The 21,258-nt window shown below is 43.1% G+C and overlaps 1 protein-coding gene across 1 annotated transcript in view; it reads right to left on the bottom strand.

The window, feature by feature from the left end:
- Window positions 1–21,258, bottom strand: part of ADAMTS20 (ADAM metallopeptidase with thrombospondin type 1 motif 20) — a 3,636,702-nt gene that overhangs the window by 842,677 nt on the left and 2,772,767 nt on the right. Inside the window, exon 29 of the mRNA XM_044087413.1 lies at window positions 380–547. Coding sequence (XP_043943348.1) covers window positions 380–547 — 168 coding nt within the window. The remainder of the gene's footprint in view (window positions 1–379; window positions 548–21,258) is intronic.

Here is a 21,258-nt window from a genome sequence, read left to right as displayed (position 1 = left end):
CACACATACATACACATGCACACGTGCATGCACAGACAGACAGACACTGACACACACATGCGCGTATGCATGCAAACACGACATGCTTAGAAGCTCACAATTTTTAAGCTCTGGTGACTAAAATAAAATGTTACTTACCAAAATGAATGAATCAAATGATTTACCAAAGATGCTGCAACATTACTACTTTACATTTCTTAATTCTATGCAAACATAATACAATTTGCCAGTGATGTCAAAATTCTATGAACAAACATATTGATGCCATTTTTTCTACAAAGACCAAATTAATTAATATTAGAGTACTAAGCAGCTTGTCTGAACAATACCACACTTTAAAAGGAACTTTGTACCACATAAGCTCTGGATATTATCCTACCTCACTCCACCTATTGGCCTTCCATGAAGGGCATCTGCCAACTCTGCATGGTTTATGGGTTTGAGGTTTCTGTACATGTTGGCAGTATTGATCATCTACAACCTTTAAATCCATATCAGTACAGTAAATGTCACGATGTTTTATACCTCTTCCACAGGTTACTGAACACTGGGAAAAAAACAAAAACAATACTTTGTACATATAAATGCATACATATACATTGTAAAATTTTAGATAAAAAATATTAACAGGCTGTATATGGGTCAATTTTTTTTCTTTAACTACAGTAGTTCTATATATATGAAAATGTCTGGTGAATTACTGAGAATTTAAATATATATCTATATTACTATCTATTTGTCTTTCTATCTATATATAGGCACGTGCACACACATGCATAAACATATAGACATACGCGTGCACACACACACACACACACACACACACACACACACACACACACACATATATATATATATACATATATATACATGATTGGTGTGTGATTTGCAAAAAATTAAGTTATGTACTCACCATAGCTATGCATCTGTGTTGTCCATTTTCATTCTCCCTCAATGTATGGGTACCAGATCTGACCTCGGATCCAACTCTGCCACATGCACTAGACTTTAGATCTAACTCTAGAGCTACTCCTTCTACCCATAATGCTCCAGTCAACTAGCAATACCTCAGATTGAGTTTGCTGCCTTATAGAGCCTAAGACACAGCAGGAAGAAGGAATGAATAGCAAGCTGGGGCTCAAACCTAAAACAAAAATGTTCCATTATATCTACCAGGTCAAGGGGAAAGGAAGGTGGGGAGATGAAGAATGAAAATGAACAACACAGATGCATAGTTATGGTGCATACATAACTTTAATATCTGATGTTGTCTTTTTCATTATTCCTCAAAATATAGGATCATAGGAGATTACTAGGCTATCGACCCAGAGGTCATTTTAAGCCTAGCCATTTAATCCCAATGTAATACCATAGAGATGCTAGTCAATACCTAAGACAGGTCTATATTAGAACATCGAAGTTTCAAAACTTTGAATGTTCTAATATCGACCCCTATTCAGCGAAAGCTGAAAACATCGAAAATACAGAACAGCAAATTTTTTCCCGCTGTTCCAAAACACATACACACAACACAAGCACACCAAACAAACAGCAATCCACACACATACACCTAAAATCTTACACCTAACCCTACACTAAACTATACATACACCACTAACTATCCACTTACCTTAATCCAAACCCTAACCAAAAGGTCTGTCACTATTGCACACTCACCTACCCCGCCCTAACCCTCACGTCCACACAATTGCACACTTACCTGACCCGTGCCCTAACCCACCTAACCCACCCTAATCCTCATGTCCACACAATCGCACTCATATCTAACCTGAACTCAATCGCACATTACCTGAACCCGACCCGTAACTTTCCACCACAGGGCTGAAAATACCGAAGCAACAGAAATGGACAACCAAATTCTTTCCCTAGGAAAAAATTTGCTGTTCTGTTGCTTCAATATTTTCAGCTTTCTCTGAATAGGGGTCGATATTAGAACATTTGAAGTTTTGAAACTAAGATGTTCTAATATAGAACCCCTAAGACTGCATTTAGTGATGACTGCCCATCTCCAGGAAGGTTGTGGGGTCTATTGCCGGTAAGAATTTACAGTGCCCCATCCACTCATCCAGGTGCTCTGTTTCACATGAATCGGTAGCCTGTTGCAAAGATGCAGCAGTCGCTGCGAGATAAATCTGTCCCTCAAGCATGTTCTGTTTAATTCACAGGCCATATTTAGGTCCCTGGAATGGGTAGCCCTAGTCCCGTTTGATTTATAGATATGCAGCAAGTTCATTAGGTTTGGGTCTTAAATTGCTCTGTAGGCCAGGCATAAGTTACCCTTAAGAAGTCTATACGATATGGAGTACAGTGACAGGGACTTCAGTAGTTTGTGTAAGGCCCTTGATCTTCTTTGTTCAATACTTCTGAGGTTTCTCTAATTGCTGCAGGTGCTTAGTACGGTACATGCCAAATGAGGCATTATACTCAATTATGGGCCGGATATGTGCCAAGCACAGGGTGGTTTATAACTTCTTTCGCTCTCAAGGTGATGCCTTTACTGATCAAGTGTGCTGCATAGAAAACTTTTCTTCTGACAGTAGACATATAGGGGTCGAAGTTAAGGTCGCAGTCAACTTGTCATCCCAGGTCCCTTACCACTTCATAGGTACTTAAGGTATTGTTCTTGATTTGATAGTGTGGGGGGACATTGTTTGTGCCAAAGGGGATGATGATGCATTTCTTTGCATTCAGTTTGAGACCACAAATAATACACCAGTCGTTGGTCTGCATGAGACCCTCATGGAGTATACGGACATCATTTGGGGATTCAATGATTGCACTCAGTTCGCAGTCGTCTGCAAACCTGGGTCAGCCACAATCCCTTAGTTTTGACCTGAACGTCTGAGAAGAATATACCAAACAGTAGGGGGCACAGGACTGACCCCTGTGGCAACCCACTGGTAACAGGTCTGCTGGTTGATGTGGAGTCACCCACTTTGGTAGTGTGTGTCCGGGTTTCTGGGCCAGTTGGCAACCCATCTTACAACAAAGGGGTTTACATTCAGTTTGCTAGGTTTATCGGTAAAGCCTGAATGTGGGATTTTGCCAAAAGCCTTTGCCAGATTGAGGTACTCTGTGTGCACAGATCTGCCCTTGCCCAACGGTCTTGTTCATATTTTCAAAGAAATCCACCAGATTTAACAGGCAGGATCTGCTCTTCATGAAGCCAAATTGGGGAGGATCCAGGGTTTGGAGGTCAGCTACGTGAATCTTGGGTGGCCCTCTTGGAAGGATATTCCAGAGAACTGCTGAACCAAAGAAAACTCTGTTTCTAGAGGTCAAACCTAGTTTGTAATGAGCAATAAAGATATGAGCATTAGACTAAATGTCACCAATGGAAGTTCTAGACCAGAATGCAAAAGACGTTGCCATGGATCTAGAAGAATATGCTTTAGGAGGCTTTGATAGGGAGAGACCTTGCTGAATATACATAAAAGAAATGCAATCAATAATCCATTTGGCCAGGGTAACCTTAAAAACTAGTGATCCCAGTCTGTTCAGTGAAAAGAAACAAACAGCTGTTCTGATTTCCTGAAGTTATTTGTTGTGTGTAAATAAAAACATTACTGTCTATGTACACCTAAACGATGTAGAATGTACTATCCCTTATTTGAAATATTAAGGAAGGAGTCAAGCAAATGAATTGTTTGACTGATATTCAGTTCAGATGCTACCTTTGGTAAGAAGGATGGATTGGTTCATAAAGTAACTGTCTTTGTGAAAAACAATGTAAGGGGATTTGGAAGATAGAGCTTGGAGTTCAGAAATTTGCCTTGCAGATGTAACAGCTACTAAAATGTTGTTTTCCTAGACGAGAATTTTAAATCAGATTTTGCTGATGGTTCAAAGTATTGTTGGGTCAACCCTTGAAATACAACTGTTAGATCCACAGCAGGTGATGGTTCTTTCAATGGAGGTTTAAGTAAGAAGGTGCCCTTTAGGAAAGCCTTGCACAATTTGGAAGAAGCTAAAGAGGTAGCTTTTCTCCTAAGTGAAAATTTGATATAGCTGCAAATTGTACTCTGTACAGGAAAAAAAAAAGTTATGTACTCACCATAACATTCCATCTGAGTAGTTATACTTCATTTTCTGCAACCTGTGGGTATTCAGATCCAAATTGGATCCGAGCAGGCAACATTTTATCAAGCATCTGCTGCAAGCTACAAGCTCCTCCCCTTACCCATAATCCCTCACCTCTCCTACCTTCCCTCAGATCTAGTTTGCCACTAACCAAACTATTAGCAACTCAATAACGTTAACCTAGAACAGGTTTGGGAGAAGGAGGGAGGGACGGTTGGAGAAAATGAAGTATAACTACTCAGATGGAACATTATGGTGAGTACATAACTTCTTTATCTGAAGTAGTTAACTTCATTTATCTGCAACCTGTGGGACAGAGTCCCCAGCTACCAAAACTCCTGGGTGGCCCTCATGGAAGGATATTCCTGAGCACCACAGAGCCAAAGGATGCTCTCCCTTTAAAGATTAAATCCAACTTATAATGAGAGATGAATGTATGTAACCTTGCCCAGGTCGCTGCTGCACAGATATCCAGAGAAACCCTAGACCAAAAAGCAGCAGAAGTTGCCATAAATCTGGTGGAATGGGCTTTAATAGGACCAGGTGGGGATAGACCTTTGTCCCTATAGACTTGCAGTATACATTGTGTAATCCACCTGGCTAAGGAGACCTTGGAAATGGCCTTGCCCAAAAAGGGTCTAGAAAAGGACACGAATAATTGGTCAGACTTACGAAATTGCTTAGTCCTGTGTAGACAGAAACAAAGCTGTCTATGAACATCTAGCAAGTGCAGCTTATATTCACCCTTGTTCTGGAAATTTGGAAAGAACACAGGTAGATTAATCATCTGGTTAATGTTAGATTCAGAAGCCACTTTGGTAAGAAAGAAGGGTTCGTGCGAAGAAAAACCCTGTCTTTATGAAAAATAAAGTACGGGGGCACGGCAGACAAAGCTTGGATCTCATAAACCCTTTTAGCCAAAGTAATGGCCACTAAAAAGGCGGTCTTCCAGGACAGAAATTTTAAGTCTACTGACCCTGCTGGTTCAAAAGGGGGTCCCACCAATGCCTGCAGAACTAGAGTAAGGTCCCTAGGGGGACGGAATTCTTAACCGGGGGACGCAAGAGAAAAGTACCTTTTAGAAAGGCCTTGCACAATCTCAAGGAGGCCACATCATTCAAATTTTCGCCAATATGAAAATTAGATATGGCTGCCAGTTGTACTTTCACTGTGGAGGAACTAGCCCCTTGTTGAAAAATATATGACAAACTCCAAGACTGCAAGAACTGGGGCAGTAAATGGATCTATGTTTCTCTGAGAAGCCCAAATAGAGAAGCGTTTCCATTTGCTGCGGTAAACCTTTCTAGTGGAAGCTTTGAGATATGCCACCAGAATACTCTTAACCGAAGATGATAAACCAGGAGTCCTAGCGATCAGGGAACTGGAGCAAACAAGCCATCAGTTTGAGGCTGTCCAGGTTGGGCGGACTGATGCCCGAGGGATGGGATATGACTTCAGGGCAGGGATCTAGAATCCGTGGAGGAGTTAGAGCATGAGACCAGAGGAAGGGGAACCACACTTGACGCGGCCAGAACAGGGCAGTGTGGATCACTTTGCACCCAGTTGGTATGCTTTCTGAAGAAACTTCGCAATTAGAGGTAGCAGGGGATAGGCATACAGTAACCCAGGAGGCCAAGCATGGACTAGAGGGTCTCTGGGGGAGTCCCCTGAGGAGGGGTTTAGAGCGAAAAACTTGCTGCACTTTGCGTTGGAAGGATATGCGAAGAGATCGCAGCAAGGGTGACCCTACGCTAGGAAGATCTCCTCTGCTATTGACTGTTTCAGAGACCACTCGTATGGCATTAGAATAGCCCGACTCAATCTGTCCGCTAAAATGTTGGAGCATCCCGGGATGTGCGCTGCGATCAGAAACCAACTGGTGGAAATCGCCCACTCCCACACTCTTATGGCCTCGTGGCAGAGAGGGTAAGATCTGGTCCCTCCTTGTTTGTTGATGTACCAGACAAAGGACATGTTGTTTGACTGAACTGTAATCGTCCCCGAGGGGAGAACAGTGTGAAAGGTTTGCAACGCTAAAAGCACTGCCCTCATCTCCAGAACATTGGTATGCAATCTGATCTCGGTTTGGGACCACGTGCCTTGGACTGTCCTTCCCAAAAGGTGTCTCCCCCATCTGAGCTGAGAGGCGTCCATGGTCACTGTGGCTTGGGCTAGGGATGTTAAGAATGAGCGACCTGCCAAGATTTCCGGCGAGTGGAGCCACCAAAGAAAACAATTCTTGCAGGCTTTGCTGATCCGTATAGGGTAGTCCATGGGGAGGTCTAACCAAGACCACTGAACTGCCAAGGTCCACTGAAGCACTCTCATGTGAAGGCGCGCACATGGTAGAATTGAAAGGGCTGCTGCCATGGAGCCTAGGGCGTGGAGAATGTCACTCGCCATCGGTGTCCTGGGGCTGAGGATCACTGACACATGGGCCCGTAGGTTCTGGATCCTGTCCTGAGTGAGAAAAACTTGTAATAGTCGAGTCTCTAACCGTGCCCCTATGAATTCCAAGGTCTGTGTCGGATTTAGGCAGGACTTGGAGATGTTGATGGTGACCCCTAGATTGACTGCAAGATGGATGAAGGAGTTTCTGGTCATGCAAAGTAGACGCTTGGTGGTAGCAGCGAGGAGCCAACAGTCTAGGTAAGGAAACACCTGAATAACCCTGAAGCCTCAGGTGAGCCGCTACTACTGTCATAACCTTGGTAAACACCCTGGGGGCTGTGTTGAGAACAAAGGGTAGGGCTCTGAACTGGAAATGATTGGCTCCCAACCGGAAGCGAAGAAATCTCCTGGAGCTTCTGCAAATCTTGATATGGTAGTAAGCGTCCTGGAGGTCTATCGAGCACATCCAGTCGCATCCTCGGAGATAAGGTAGGATGGACTGTAAGGTGACCATCCAGAATTTCTGCTTGGCTACCGACAGGTTCAGGGTAGACAGGTCCAATATGGGTCTGAGGTCCCCCGTCTTTTTTGGCACTAAAAAGAAACTGGAGTAAACACCTAATCTGGACTGATCTGGGGGGACCGATTCGATGGCCCGATTGTAAAGCAGCTTTGAAATCTCGTGCGCTGAGGCCTCCCTTTGAGCGGGTGGGACATCCAGGAGGTGCTTTGATTGTATAGGTGAGGTGATGAATGGGATGGAGTATCCTCTGGATATTATTTGGAGCACCCAACGGTCCATTGTGATGGACTCCCAAGACGTTAGGTGCAATGACAAATTGCAATGACTAAAAGGGAACCTGGAGACCATAAGTGGTGAAGAACTTTTATGGCCGGGATCACTGCTAACATTTCTGTGATGTTTGTGTGCCTTGTAGTAACAGAAGGACTCCATTTGCCTTGCACTTGAAATCCCCTGGAAACTGCTCCCCATGCAAACTCTGACAAGTCCATCTGGACTGATTGAACTGGAGTCTGGAGGGAGAAGAGTAGGTCTGGATTGAGAGGCATCTGATCCCTCCACCACTAACTTCCAATTCACAAATTCCAGCACTAGTAACTGGAACTCTCAGGGATGCAAGTGCTGGAACCAACAATTTTTTAAGTACCACTGAATCGTTCTCATATGGACTCTGGCCAGTGGTATCATGAGGATTATTTATGCCATGAAGCCAACCATTTTGATAAATTTTCTTGTGAAGGCAGCTTCCTGAAGAGAGAAATCCCTGAAAATGTTCCGATAAGTCAGGACTTTATTTTCTGGTAAAAAGACCATTCTTATTTCTGTGTCTGTCATACACCCCCAGGAGGGAGTGAGGCAGGACTTTTGTAGGTTCAACTTGATGCCTGGTGAGCTAGAATGTTCGAGACCTTGTCTACTGGATTATACCTGGAAACAGACTCTGCACAAATCAGCAAGTTCTCTAAATAAGGAAAAATGTGGATGACCTGGGTTCTGCAGTATGAAACACTGTAGCCAGGCACTTTGTGAATACTTGAGGAGCAGGGGATAGCCCAAAGGGTAATGCAGACAGCTGATAATGTGAACCAGATACAGCAAATATCAGGTATTTCCTGAAGTTGTGAGCAATTGGAATGTAATGATAAGTACCTTTCTGATTTAAAGTCAACATGAAATAGTGGTCCAGAAGAAGGGGTAGCACCATCTGCAGGGTGAGCATTTTGAATTTAGGTACTTTCAGAAGGGTATTTAGGTAAGACAAATCTAATAGTGGTCTCCAAAATAGCTCCTTTTTGGTTACCAAAAAGAATCTGGAGTAAATCAATTTCCTTGTTATGGTACAGGAACTGGTTCTATAACCCCTGCTTACAACATGTGAAGGTGTACTGGAGAGAACAGATGTATCTGGTCTGGTGGGTGCAGGGGGATTCCGCTGAAGGGAGGAAGATTTTCTGTCCACTGCCAAGAGCATCCTCTCTCAATTATTCTCAGCACCCATTGGTCTCAGACTATTTGTGGCCAGGCTGCTGGACTGAACGAAAGCCTAAAGAAAGGGCAAAGGTGAGGCGGGACAGAAGCAAGGGAAGGGATGTCAGAGTCTCTTCATGCTTCACTGTTGCAGTCCTGACGTTTGGGAAGATTCCCAAAGCTGGAAAGAGGGGGAAGGAGATTAGGGAGAAGAGAAGATGTGCACTGCAAGATGGCAGTGTTGAATCCTGCTCATGACCTGGAAAAGGCAGACAAGTGATGGTGTCTGGTAAAGGTATGCACTGATTACCAGGTGAAAGCTTCCAAAACATCTTTAGTAGGGACTCCTTTCAAGAAGGCAGCAGAGGTTGCAGTTGCCCTAGTTGACTGTGACCTAACAGCCTAAGGAGATTTTTTGCCATACAGCGGGAGATCCATTTTGAGATAGTCGGGGGGGGGGGGGGGGGGGGTCAAAGGTCACAAAAATTTGGTCAGATTTTCTCAAGGATCTTGTTCTGTTTAGATAGTAGCAAAGCTGTTGACATCCAAGGAATAAAGTATTTTCCCCCTTTGTTTTGGGGATCAAGAAAGAATGTGGGCATGTGAATGGCTTGATGTAGAGAATTATCAGTGACCATCTTAGGCATGAAGGAAGGGTTAGTTCTGAGGGAAACCCTGTCTGTGTGAAAGATTAGGAATGGTTCCAGTGCCATGGGGGCCTGCAGTTCAGAGACCCTCCTGGCTGAGGTGATAGCCAGCAGAAGGGAAGTTTTCCAAGTTATAAATTTCAGAGGGGTAGATGCTGCAGGTTCAAAAGGATGCAGTGTCAATTTTTCCAGAACAAAGATAAGGTCCCATGGAGGAGTAGGTTGCCTCCTGGGCAGTCTGATGTGAATGACTCCCCCAAGAAATTGTCTTAACAGGGGATGTGAAGAGACAGGAGAAAGAGTATGTATAGGGCCTGAAATCGCAGATGAATGAATTTTTAATGGAGGAATAAGAAAGGACTTTATCAACCAGACTAGCCAGGTAAACTAGAATGGTAGTAATGTGGACACAGTAAGGATTGTGCTGCTGCTGTTGGGATCAGATAGAAAATCCTTTCCACTTAGCTGAGTATGACTTCCTAGTGCTAGGCCTTCTGGATTCCTGGAGAATGTCCTGGACCTGTTTGCTTACGTTAAGCTTGTTGCTGAGTGGTGTGGAATTAGTCAGGCTAAAAGGCTGAGCATGAGCATCTGCAGGTTGGGATGCACCATCCTTCCCTTGTCCTGAGACAGAAGATCGAATCTCTGAGGCAGCAGCCATGGACTCTGGTTGGACTGGGGCTATCAGTATTGCCCTTGGACCCTCTTCACTTAGTACTTTTTTAGCTGAGTGTTTTCCTTGGTGGCAAAAAGGTCTATATGTGAAACTCCCCATCTCTGGGGAATGCTGAGCAAAATTTCCCGATGCAGATGCCATTTGTAGGGAACAATCAATTTTCTGCTGAGATGATCTGCAAGAGTATTTTGTACCCCTGGAAGGTACTTGGCCAGGAGCTGCAACCCCTGAGAGTGAGCATTTTCCCAGACTTGCATCTCTAGGTGGCATAGAGGGTAGGAGTGAGTGCCCCCTGCCTGTTTATGTACCATATTACTGTGGTGTGCTCTGTTTTGATCAGCAATACTCTTGGTTCCCATTTTCTTTGAAAGCTATCTGGCCTTTTTGCACTGACATCAGTTCTTTCCAGTTGATATGCCTATTCTTGAACCGAGTCTTCCCTCCCCTTGTGATTGAAAAATGTTGAAAGTGAGCGCCCCAGGCTGTCTCTGAGGCATCTGTGGTGACAGTGTAACCCTGGGGAGTGAATCTGAATGGAAGGCCCTGATTTTGGACACATGCCTGTATCTGCCAGGCACATTCTACTTTGAGACAAGGCAGCAGCTGTATCTCAGTCTCTAGGGACTGAGAGTACCAACACCATACATTTTCAGGTAACACTGTAGCTTCCTCATGTGCAATCTGGCCAGGGAACCATGAGGATGCAAGAGGCCATGTATCCCAGTGCCCGAAGAAACACTCTGGTTGAGATGGAGCGTTTCTGCTGGATTGCCTGAAAGTAGTTGATCAGTAGAAAGGCCTCATCAGGGGTAAGGAAGGCTTTTGAAGTGAGGAGTCCATGAGTGCCCCCAGGAAGACTATCCTGTTGGCTGGAACAGTGCTGACATTTTGCAAATTTATTGTGATGCCCAGGGAGGTCAGCAGATCTTGGGTAAACTCCAGATCCCTGTGAAGCTTTGGCAGACTTGTGACCTGTATCAGGCAGTCAACCAGGTAGGGGTATATTTGGACCCCCCCTGATCCTACAGAAGGCAATTGCAGGGGCTAAGCACTTTGTGAAAACCCCTGGAGCAGTAGACAAGCCAAAGGGCAGTGCTGAAAACTGATAGTGGCCGGAATATGCTCTGAAGAAAAGAAAGCTTTTGTAATATTCTTGAATTAGGATGTGCAGGTAGCCATCCTTTAGATCCAGGGAAACCATAAAGGCATGAGGGCTATCATGGGTAATAGTTTTTGAAGAGTCAATATTTTGAATTTTGGTACTTGGAAAAAAAGTTGATTGAGGTTGGAAAGGTCCAAGATAGGCCACCAAGAGCCTTTTTTTCCTGGGAACCAGGAACAACCTGGAGTAGAACCCTTGATTCTGAGGAACAGCTGGATATCCTAAGTATTTTAAAGGCTCTTTGATAAGTGAATTTTGTAGTCATTTGAAATAATGTCTAGAACCCACTTGTCTGAAGTGATGCAAGTCCAGTTTTGTTTGAACAGAGACAGTCTTCCTCCTAGTCTTGTTGGGTGTGAGTGAGTGTCACTGCTGCTCTGCTCTGGAAGCTAGGGTGGGAACTTCCACTTGCATGATGGAAGTTTCTGAGGTCCATTGTCTGGATATCTGCTGCTGCTGTTGTTGCTGCATACGAGTCCTTTCTCACTGGGTCTTCCTCTGTCTGCTTCTTGGTTGTGAGGGAAAAGACCAGTGTTTAGTAGGAAAATTCCTGCTAAACCTAGGGTGCTGAACTTGAAGGAAGTCTTTCACAGTCTACATAGACTTAGCTTTGTCTATCATTTTTTTTTAAGAACTGCCTCAGCTTTGGGTCATAAAATGAATTCCTTGTCAAAGGGAGCTTCAAGAAGATTACATTTTACATGGTCAGGAAGAAATTGTTCTCTAAGCCACACATGTGTTCTAATAACTGAACTAGTGGCAACTGCCTGGCTGGAAGCCTGCACAGTGTCATAGCCACAGTGTAGGGAATACCTACCTATTTGAGAACTGGAGTGGCAGAGATCCATAAGTTCTTTAGCAAAGTTTTTATCCGCTAGACAAGAAATTTTTTGTTTTAGCTGATCTAGAATAGTTTGCTGATACTTAATCATGTGAAATGGACATTTGAGAGCCCTCACAGAAAGGATGGCTGATGTATAAACATTTTCCCCAAATCTATCAAGGGCCCTGCTCTCTTTATTTGTAGGTAAATGGTTTCTGCAGGAACTGGCTCTAGCTCCTATGGGTCCTGCAGTGACCACCTCTGAATCAGCAGCTGGATTTTTGAAAAGGTACTTATGGAAATCCTGTACGCTGTAGAACCTATCTGGTTTTCGAGGGCCTGGAGGGAGTGAGTCAGGATTTAAAGAGGAATCCTGGAAGACATCCTCAACCGCCTCTAAAATGGGTGGAATAGCCAAAGGTTTGTGCTCTAGCATCTTCAAGAAAACCCTAACCCTCTTTTTTGACTGAGGGTATTCCAGTGCCTCCCACTGAAAATGTTCCATCATAGCATGGAGGGTCTCTCCAAAGGTGACATCCTCTGGGTGGGTGCGGGCAGATTCTCCTCTGAATCTGAATCTGAATCCTCAAAACATTTGAGGGAGGGTCCTTCTTCAGAGCCAGACCACTCAAAGTCTGAATCCTCCTCAGATTCAAAAAGGTCTGGGAAGGCTTCAGAGGGGGGATCCCCTTTCCTTTTACCTAGGGAGGCATCCCCAGGTGCTTGCCTAGACCTAACTATGGAGATCAAGTAATCTGCTAGTCTGATTAAGTCCTACTGGTATCCCTGAAAAATGCAGTTAGTAGGTCTAGGCGAAGACCCTGCAGTGCTATTTTTCTTACCACTTGCTTTGGCTATGCCCATCTCTCTGTAAGAAGGATGAACCAGTGTAGGCTGAAGCCTCAAAAAAAAACATCACCAGGAATAGAGCACTCTTCAGATACCGAGGTCAGCTGAGTGGCCCTGGACCGGACCGATGAGCTGAAAGCAAGGGCTTGTGCAAAGGACGAGGGACCCGATGGCATGTTGGACTCTGAAAGGGAATAGACAGAGGCCTGCAGCACCACCTCAGACAGATTAGGGGGCTGTAAATGTGCCTCAACTTCAACAATCACAAGGTTCTCTGCAGTTGTCATCCACGGGCCTAAGTTTGGGTCTCTTTTCTTTTTCTCTCTTATGCCAAGGCTGCTCAACCTTCGGACGACCATCGGATGCCACTGGATACCAATGAGAAGATTCAAGACTAAGGAGTCTAGCTAAAATATCGGCCCTACGTCTGATCATCCTAGAGTTAAAGCAGACACAAAAGTGGCAACTAGGGATGTCGTGATCTGGGCCTAAGCAGGTGACACAAAGCAGGTGGAAGTCTCTGTGTGGGATTTGCTTACCACAGTGGAGACATTTACATTCTCTGACATGAGTTTAAAGCAAAAGAAAGGAGTTCCTCAATGGGGTACTTGTCATTCCAACGACTTCTTTCTGGTGCTGACAAACCAATGCACAGAAACAGTGGTTTGGGCTCCAATGGCAAGAAAAGACTGATTTCACGACGTAGGCTGGCTCTCTATATACCCAAGCGTACTGACGTCAATTAGGGTGTCCACCAGCTTAGGCAGGAGGAACATTTTTCTCTGGTAGTGGGTCTGGCCAAGGGCTTTCATGGCAGGAAAATCCACAAGGCAGGACTGCAACAGTGAAACATGAAGAACATCTTGTACTTCTTCATAGCCTTTTTTGGAACTGGTTCACTAGCCAAAGGGGTTTTATATACAGTTTTATAGACATCTTCTATAGCAGAGGAAGACCAGTCAAAACATTTGGAATTTTATCCTCAAAAAGATCATAAACTCTGCCAGTTTCTGAAGTAGCTCCAGATTGCTTCCATTCAAATACATCTCTAAACCTAACATCTGTGGAAAGGTGAACACTTGCTTGGGTTTTTGAACTTGTTCACCTTCCGAGGGGGTTGGCGTAATGGTTAAGATGTTTAACTCATAGCATCAAGGTACAGGGTTTGATTCTCACCTTTCCGCCCATCACTCCCAGTTTCCCCCCAGGAAATAGCCTCTACCATTTCTCTACCAACTATCGCTAAAGAACAGGTCCTCACTGCACTCTCCACAGCAAAAACACTATATTAATGAGTTCTGATAATATCTCAGGTTGCATCCTAAACAAGTTAAAACTTGATCTGTCAGCCCCACTATAATTTCTATTCAACTACATCCTCCAGAGAGGCTTCATCCCTAGAGGATGGAAAACTGCAACTCTCACATCCCTCTACACACAAGGCGGATCACCAACAGACCCAGGGAACTAAAGACCTCTAAGGTTGACTACTTTTATATGCAAGACCATGGAAAGAATTAGTGTGGACCTGATAAACAAAGACATAGGAAATTTTCAAACACTGGACCCATTCCAGTTCAGTTTTGTCAAGGGCAGGTCATGCTTACTAAACTTGGTGGACATCTTCAAAAAGGTCACTAGAACCACGGATGAGGGCAAAATGGTACATACTGCCTACATTGACCTGGCAAAGGCATATGACAATACCGCACTCTGGTATTATAGACAAACTCACAAATTTAGGCATAAATCCCTGTGTCACCCAATGGATATCCAGATGGCTCACAGACCAGACACATGAAGTTAGGGTGGGGGAAGCTACATCCACCAAGAGGCCTGTTAACAGTGGTGTCCCATTGGTCTCAGTACTGGGACCTCTCCTGTTTGGAATATACTTCTGTGAAGTCAAGGCAAACATAGAGGGCCTTTGGCTGACCAAATCTACTGACAACTGCAAGGTGAGTGCAGTCACTGAATCCTTCAAAGATGTAGATATCCTCCAGGAGGGTCTCACACAGACAAATAACTGGTGCGAGGACCATGGCCTAAAACTCAATACAAAAAAAAGCATAATTATACCTTCGTGAAGACAACCACCCCTGCAAATTACATCAATAACACTCCCATAAGAGAAGACCCAGTGGTAAGGGACTTGGGAACTCAGGTTGACAGTAACTTGAATTTGAATCACCACGTGTCCATGGTAGTGAGAAAATCCTTCTATGTGGTGCAACTCATAAATAAGGGCACGGCATCAAGATCTAAGAAGATCATAGTCTCATTACACTCAGCCCTCATTAGACAAATAATCGAGTACAATGCACCCTTTGGCATGTACCTGACCAGACATTTGCAACGACTGGAGTGGCCAAAGAGGTTCCTCACTAAAAGAATACATGGTGTAAATAATTTGCCCTATGCAGACCGCCTCAAAGCTCTGATCCTGTACACTTGTCTCCTACAAACTAGTGAGTTGTGGTCTATGCCAGCCATTAGCATTCTTCGATCCATCCTAACGGATCTACTACAAATTCACAAAACAAAGAGCACTACAATTACTTGATCTAAGGATCTAAACTCATCTGTCACATAAGCAAAAAGTTGTTCCAGGGACTGGTATGTGTCTCAGAGATTACCCCTTCTCTAGAACAAACTCCCCATTCATGTGAAACAGAGCTCTTTCTTAAGCCTATTCAAATGCAATTTGTACCAATGGATGGGAAATAAATTCACCCCTGGCTTGTCACCTGTGACCCTTATGGACAGGGGCAGTTTAGATACCCTAACTCACAGGCATATACCAAATCCATTCCAGCCCATTAACATTGATAACTGGGAAATTTGGTGCATGAATGGCTAGGCAGAAAAAAGGCTCTAGAGCCATTAGTCTAGCAACCTCCTATGATCCTCAGATCCTATTCTGAAGAATTATATTAGATGGAGTCAGAGTGTTCACTATTGTCTGCAGCACAGTCCCCATCAAAATCTACAACCATAGACTGATTTCTAGAGAAGATAGCCCCACAGTTATTCTGAATATGAGCTTAGTCTCTGAGATTATCTGACTGTAAAACACTCTCAGCTAAGGAAACCACATCAGCCCTATACATCATAATAACCTGATTGTCTGAAGTGATGAAGTTTTTGTTTCTTCTTAACGTAAACCACACTAGGGGACAAAATATCTGGAGGCAGAGTATTATGTCTGGCAATGGATCTCTTAGCCTGGACTGCTCCTGCACCTAAAGGGTTTGGATCTCCTGTACCTGAACAAGGTACTAGAATAGCCATGAAGGATGTATCTAATCCCTGTAGCATATAGTGTTGTGGGCTCTCACCTCACAGTGATGGGAAAAAGGTAAACAGTCTGCGGGCAGGCTTAAGGCAACAACAGATTCATAGACAGTAGGCTGAGGCATGCTTTTGTTGATGTTTTTTTCTTCTTTTTTTTTGGGGGGGGGGGGGCAAAAAAGGATCCATCAAGTCAAGGGAAAAATAGCAGCCAGAGTAACAGAATAATACACTGATACTATTAACAGCTGACTAAGGCCAGCAATAACAGAAAATATATATTATGTCCCCACACAGGAAATAGGACTAAACTCCATAAAATATAACAGAAGCAGTTTAAAACATGCTATGCCTCATTTTACAACCTGTACTGCTTAGTAAAGAACAGCACACACAGACACAGTACCAAGTGAAGTTCACTAGTCCAAATAGTGCCAAAATTACATACATGGCATTAAAACAAATAGAAACCATATAAAACAGCACAAATAAGCATTTACTTAACTAGTCCCTTGTCAGAAATTAAAAAAATATCCACTGAAAATGCAAATAAAGTAATCAGTGGTTAAATTGTGATTTAACCATAAAAATGTCCATATCAGTGTTGAATTAGTAGTAAATATATAAATGAAGAAAAAAAGGGAAAAATGCAGTACTTCCCTGTCAGAACTTCAAAATGAAGTGGATAAACAACAGAAATAACAGGTGTAATTTAATTGCACTAGATGGTCCCTAGTGTTCAACTGACATCACAGAACCGTAATTTCCCAGTACAACTCATAAAACACTTTATAAAGCCCCATAACTGTTTAAAACCAGTATTAAGCACACATACAACACATCAGTAATTCTCAAAGGAATTAACAGCAGTAGTAAATAGCAAATATATTAAAATATATTACATTAAAAAGTTAATAGACACACACGCGCACACACACACACACACACACACACACACACACACACACACACACACACACACACACACACACACACACACACACACTTTAACATAAAACAGAAACAATTCAAGAGTATATAATAATAAAGAGCAAGAGTAGTTCCCAGAAGGGTTTTATCTGAGTCTAGAAGCTGTAACCCACTGATGCAAGCTGATGAAGCGATTCAGCTATGTGATTCGTACAGCTGGCACAAAAGGACTGATCAACGCGATAGGGGTTAGGCTTCCTCTGATGGGAAGACCTAGGCTTCCTCTGATGGGAAGACCTCTATCACAGGGAATCCAAGGTCTGGAAAGCTGTCACTGTGGGTTTGTGGAGGCATAGAACCCATATGCCACTCAGGCAGTATGAATGATGAACATCACATGGTAAAACCCTATACTTAGTCAATAAGACAATGCACTAGAGTAAGGTCTGCTTTACCATCATCCTAAGGAAATGTTTGAGGTGCAGGGTCTATTACTCCTTGAGATAGCATTTGATCTAGAATAAAAGAAACAGGGAGGTTTGATTGATAGGATGAGAAGGAATACCTTGAGATGGGGAAGAGATCCCCACTGCCAGCTGTAACTTTCTGTATTACTTCTAGGGGGTCTCTATTAAATTATCGAAAAGACTGTTCAGCTAACGGCATTTTCAGTGCTCTTACATCGAACATGCAATTCACCAAACTGTTAATAGTGAGATTGTGATACAGGGAGGCTTGGGAAATTTGCCCTTTCCTCACTGTAGTGCGATCTCGGAGTTGGTATATTATATATATATATATATATATATATATATATATATATATATATATATATATAATTAGCGGGGGGGACAGAGACCCCCGCAAGAGCAGAAATTGATGAAAGGTGTATTTGATGAAATGCTGTTCATTCACGAGAGCTTTCGATAATTTAATATAGACCCACTTCTAGGACCCAACTGCCTGATGCAATCTCGTGCCACAGAGGGAAGTAAAGAGATAGGATTGAAAAAGAATTAATGTTTTTTTAGGGAGGGGCAGGGGAGGACACTGCAAGAGGGCATGGTCAATCTGTTTTTTTTTTTTTTGGCCTGCCCTTGGGCTTCAGGAATCGTTCTTTTTTTTTGTTACTGCCCTTCCACTGCTTTTAAAGGTTTGTTTCCCTGACGTTTGCTAATATTGTTTGTACGGGTTTTATAGAAGGACCTTGGACTATACAGGAAATTCATGTTGTATTTGGACAGAGGGGATTGAAAAATCTGCTAAACTCACTGTATTCATTTCCCTTTCTCACTGAACTTCTTTAGGACCGCAGCAGGGGACTTGACAAACAAAACTTTTTTAGCCAAAGGTGCATTTAAAATTTCTACCTTAACATCCTCTGGTAAATTCTGTGTATGATGCCAAGCAGAACACTGCACAATTAAGCAGTGGCTACCTGTTTGGAAGGCCAGGGTAGAAGTGTACACCTTTTTTCCAACCCTATTGAATACTCTTCCATCTTTATCTGAAGGTATGGGGTCAGTAGACATATGACATTTGGAAAAAGTAGACTTTAAAAGTGAAAAGAACGGAAAGATCAGCCCTAGGATTACTAAACAGAAATTTTATAAAACTTTGTACAGTTTGTCAGATTTACTAGGGGCTGAAGGCTCCCCATCTGGAAAACTGCTAGCAGCATCAAAGGCATCCTCCAAGGCTGCTAGAACTGGAGAAGTAGCCACTGGCTATAAAGTATCTCTGCTGAATCTCTGAAATTTGCTTTTGCTCCCATTTGAACAAATCTTTCATTCTGCCAGCTATGTCAGAAAAAGATAATTCTTCCACAAGAAAGTCAGAGAAAATATTTTCTTCTGATTCAGGCACCAAATTTTCTGGGGTAGAAACCACAAAAGCAAAATCTAAGCCTAATTCCTGCACATCAGAATCAGAATCTGAAGAGGATTGGGATTTTTTTTTTTCTTCTTGAGTGTGGAGAAGAAACTGCTTGAAGAGACCTGAATCCTTTAAACAAGCCATTGGCAAGACAGCTACGTTTCCTTAGATTCCTTCAAAGGAGAAGATGTAGTGGATGTAAGCATCAGCTTATGAGTCATTTCCTTAGGTGCCTCAGGGGAACAGGAAAGTTCTGATGTCAACTCTTCTCTCCAGGAATACGATGTCTCAGCCCAGCTCTGCAATGGTTAGGCATCCACTTTCTCCTCCAGCCCTAACAATAGTGGTTCTCCCCTTCCCAAAGCAGACACACTGTGATCTTCCAGGCTGTGTCCATCTCTCGGCCCTTAACAGCTTCATGAGAAGCAATGCAGGAGTAGCCAAAAGTAGATGACAGACGGTCTAAAGGCTCAGACATGCCAACAGAAGAGTCAACTGTTGCAAGCAGAGGCAGACAGGATGTTTGAAGTAGTACAGAATCCTCTCCTAACAACTTTTCTTTTCTTGTGGACCTTTGCAGGGACATCCAAGGGACTCTGACTAGTTTCCATGACTTTAAGTTTTTGATTCTTTAAGTGAAATAATAAAGAACTATACCTTCTTCTAAGAGTTTTGGAATAAAAGGCTGACAAATAGAGCACAAATGAATGTCATGTTCCTCCCCTAGGTGTAAAAGACAAGTGGTGATCTTTGTAGGGAATTTGTTGCCCACACAAACACTTCCCCATATCTTTTAGACATAAATCAGAAAAACAGATACACTTTTCCTCACAAAAATATCAAGTCCCCAACAGGGTATGTAACTCCCCACTTGATGAAACTAGCCAACCACTGAATCTATGTAGGTGCAGCTAACCGTAAATCCTACTGGTAGATTTAACTGCACGAAAGTTCTAATTTTTGCCATCCATACATCTGCTTTAACACTGGTTCACTCAAAAGCTCCCGTGGGAGTATGTGTGCATGGAAGTGGCCTTGAAGCTTTGAAAACTGAAGGATGTCTGACTCTGGCAATATATGTCCCCTATAGCTTAGACTACTGCAACAGTGATCTAATGCTGAACATCAATAAACAGGAAAAAATCATGGTTAAAGGCAGTAAATGAAAACTGAAAGCCACTGAATTCTCTCTGTCAATGTAGTATATAAAGCAAAACAACTGAAATACACAAAGACCATAACATGTTAATAAGCAACACCTTTTTATTGTATTACTAGTTTTTCATAATTTTTTCAAAATCTGTTTGCCACACAAATTCATTGTGAGAGGAGTCAAAATTAACACCCAGTTTTGTAACAAAATTCTTAACTTTCTTGTGATGAATTGCCAGTGGCCAGTTCCATAAGAAGGGAGACCCAATGTTGCTTGGGCAAAGAGGGAGTTACCACAATGATTTTGGGGAGTTGTCCTGAATTTTCAGAATTACTCTGCATATCATAATACTGCGGTGGTGGTGCTGCGGTAGCGTCGTCGCCTCACAGTTAGACGTTGCCCATTCGATTCTCAGTTAGAGCGTCTTCTGTATGGTGACATGCGTGAACAGGCGTTCCTTCATTGAAGGTTGTGCGTTAGGCCCGGCAAGCCAGCACGTAAAAACTCTACTGCCAATCATTAGCGGACCGGAGTTCCGCTGTGGCAACCCCTAACTGGGAAAAGCCAAAAGACACAAACAAACAAACAAACTCTGCATATCAATGGAAAAGGTGAAAATGCATACAGGAATACCCTCTACCACAGGAATAATGCATTTGTTTTCCCAGCCTACCTGAAAGGAGTCCTGGAGGAGAATTTGTTTAGTTGTCTGGTTTGAAAGGAGGTGAAGAGATCTTTTTGGAGTGTTCCTCACAACTGGATCAATTCCTGGAAGCCCCCCCTCCATTCAATTTCCATCTGTGAGGGTCCTGTCTTGATCCTGCTCAGCTTATCTGCTACTATATTTTGCTCTGATGGAATGTAAGATGCTTGGAGGGTTAAGGAGTGCTGTAGAGCTACCTCCCATGCCATTGCAGACAGCCTGCACAGAGGATAAGATTGGACACCCCCCATTTGTTTATGTACCACATCACTCTGGTGTTGTTTGTAATCACCTGAAGCAGTCCTGGGGACCACAGATGAAGAAGAGATTTTAAGACATAGATAACAGCCAACATCTATTTAACATTTAAGTGCTCTGGCCTACCTAAAGAGATCCAAAGGACTTGTACCTTTACCCCCACAGAAACTGATACCCAAGCAAAATCTGAGGTATCTGCAGTTACAGATTGGGATAGGAGAAAAAAAGTAGAGACCTGGATTTAGCACCATTTGTTTTCTTCACAAGTGGAGTTCCTTTTTGACAAAGCCCAAAATGGAATATGAAATTACAGAGGATGAGAATGTTAGGTCTACGTGTGGTTTAAAAAACACTGAAATTTTCATATGTAATGTGACAAGAGAAATGATTAGAATCATAAAAGCCACGA

The sequence above is a fragment of the Protopterus annectens genome, chromosome 11.part0, assembly GCF_019279795.1.
Source record: "Protopterus annectens isolate FY-2018-M chromosome 11.part0, PAN1.0, whole genome shotgun sequence".
NCBI classification, from domain to species: domain Eukaryota; kingdom Metazoa; phylum Chordata; order Ceratodontiformes; family Protopteridae; genus Protopterus; species Protopterus annectens.
Note: the sequence above shows the minus strand (reverse complement) of the source record. Positions and strands in the feature narration are given on the sequence as shown.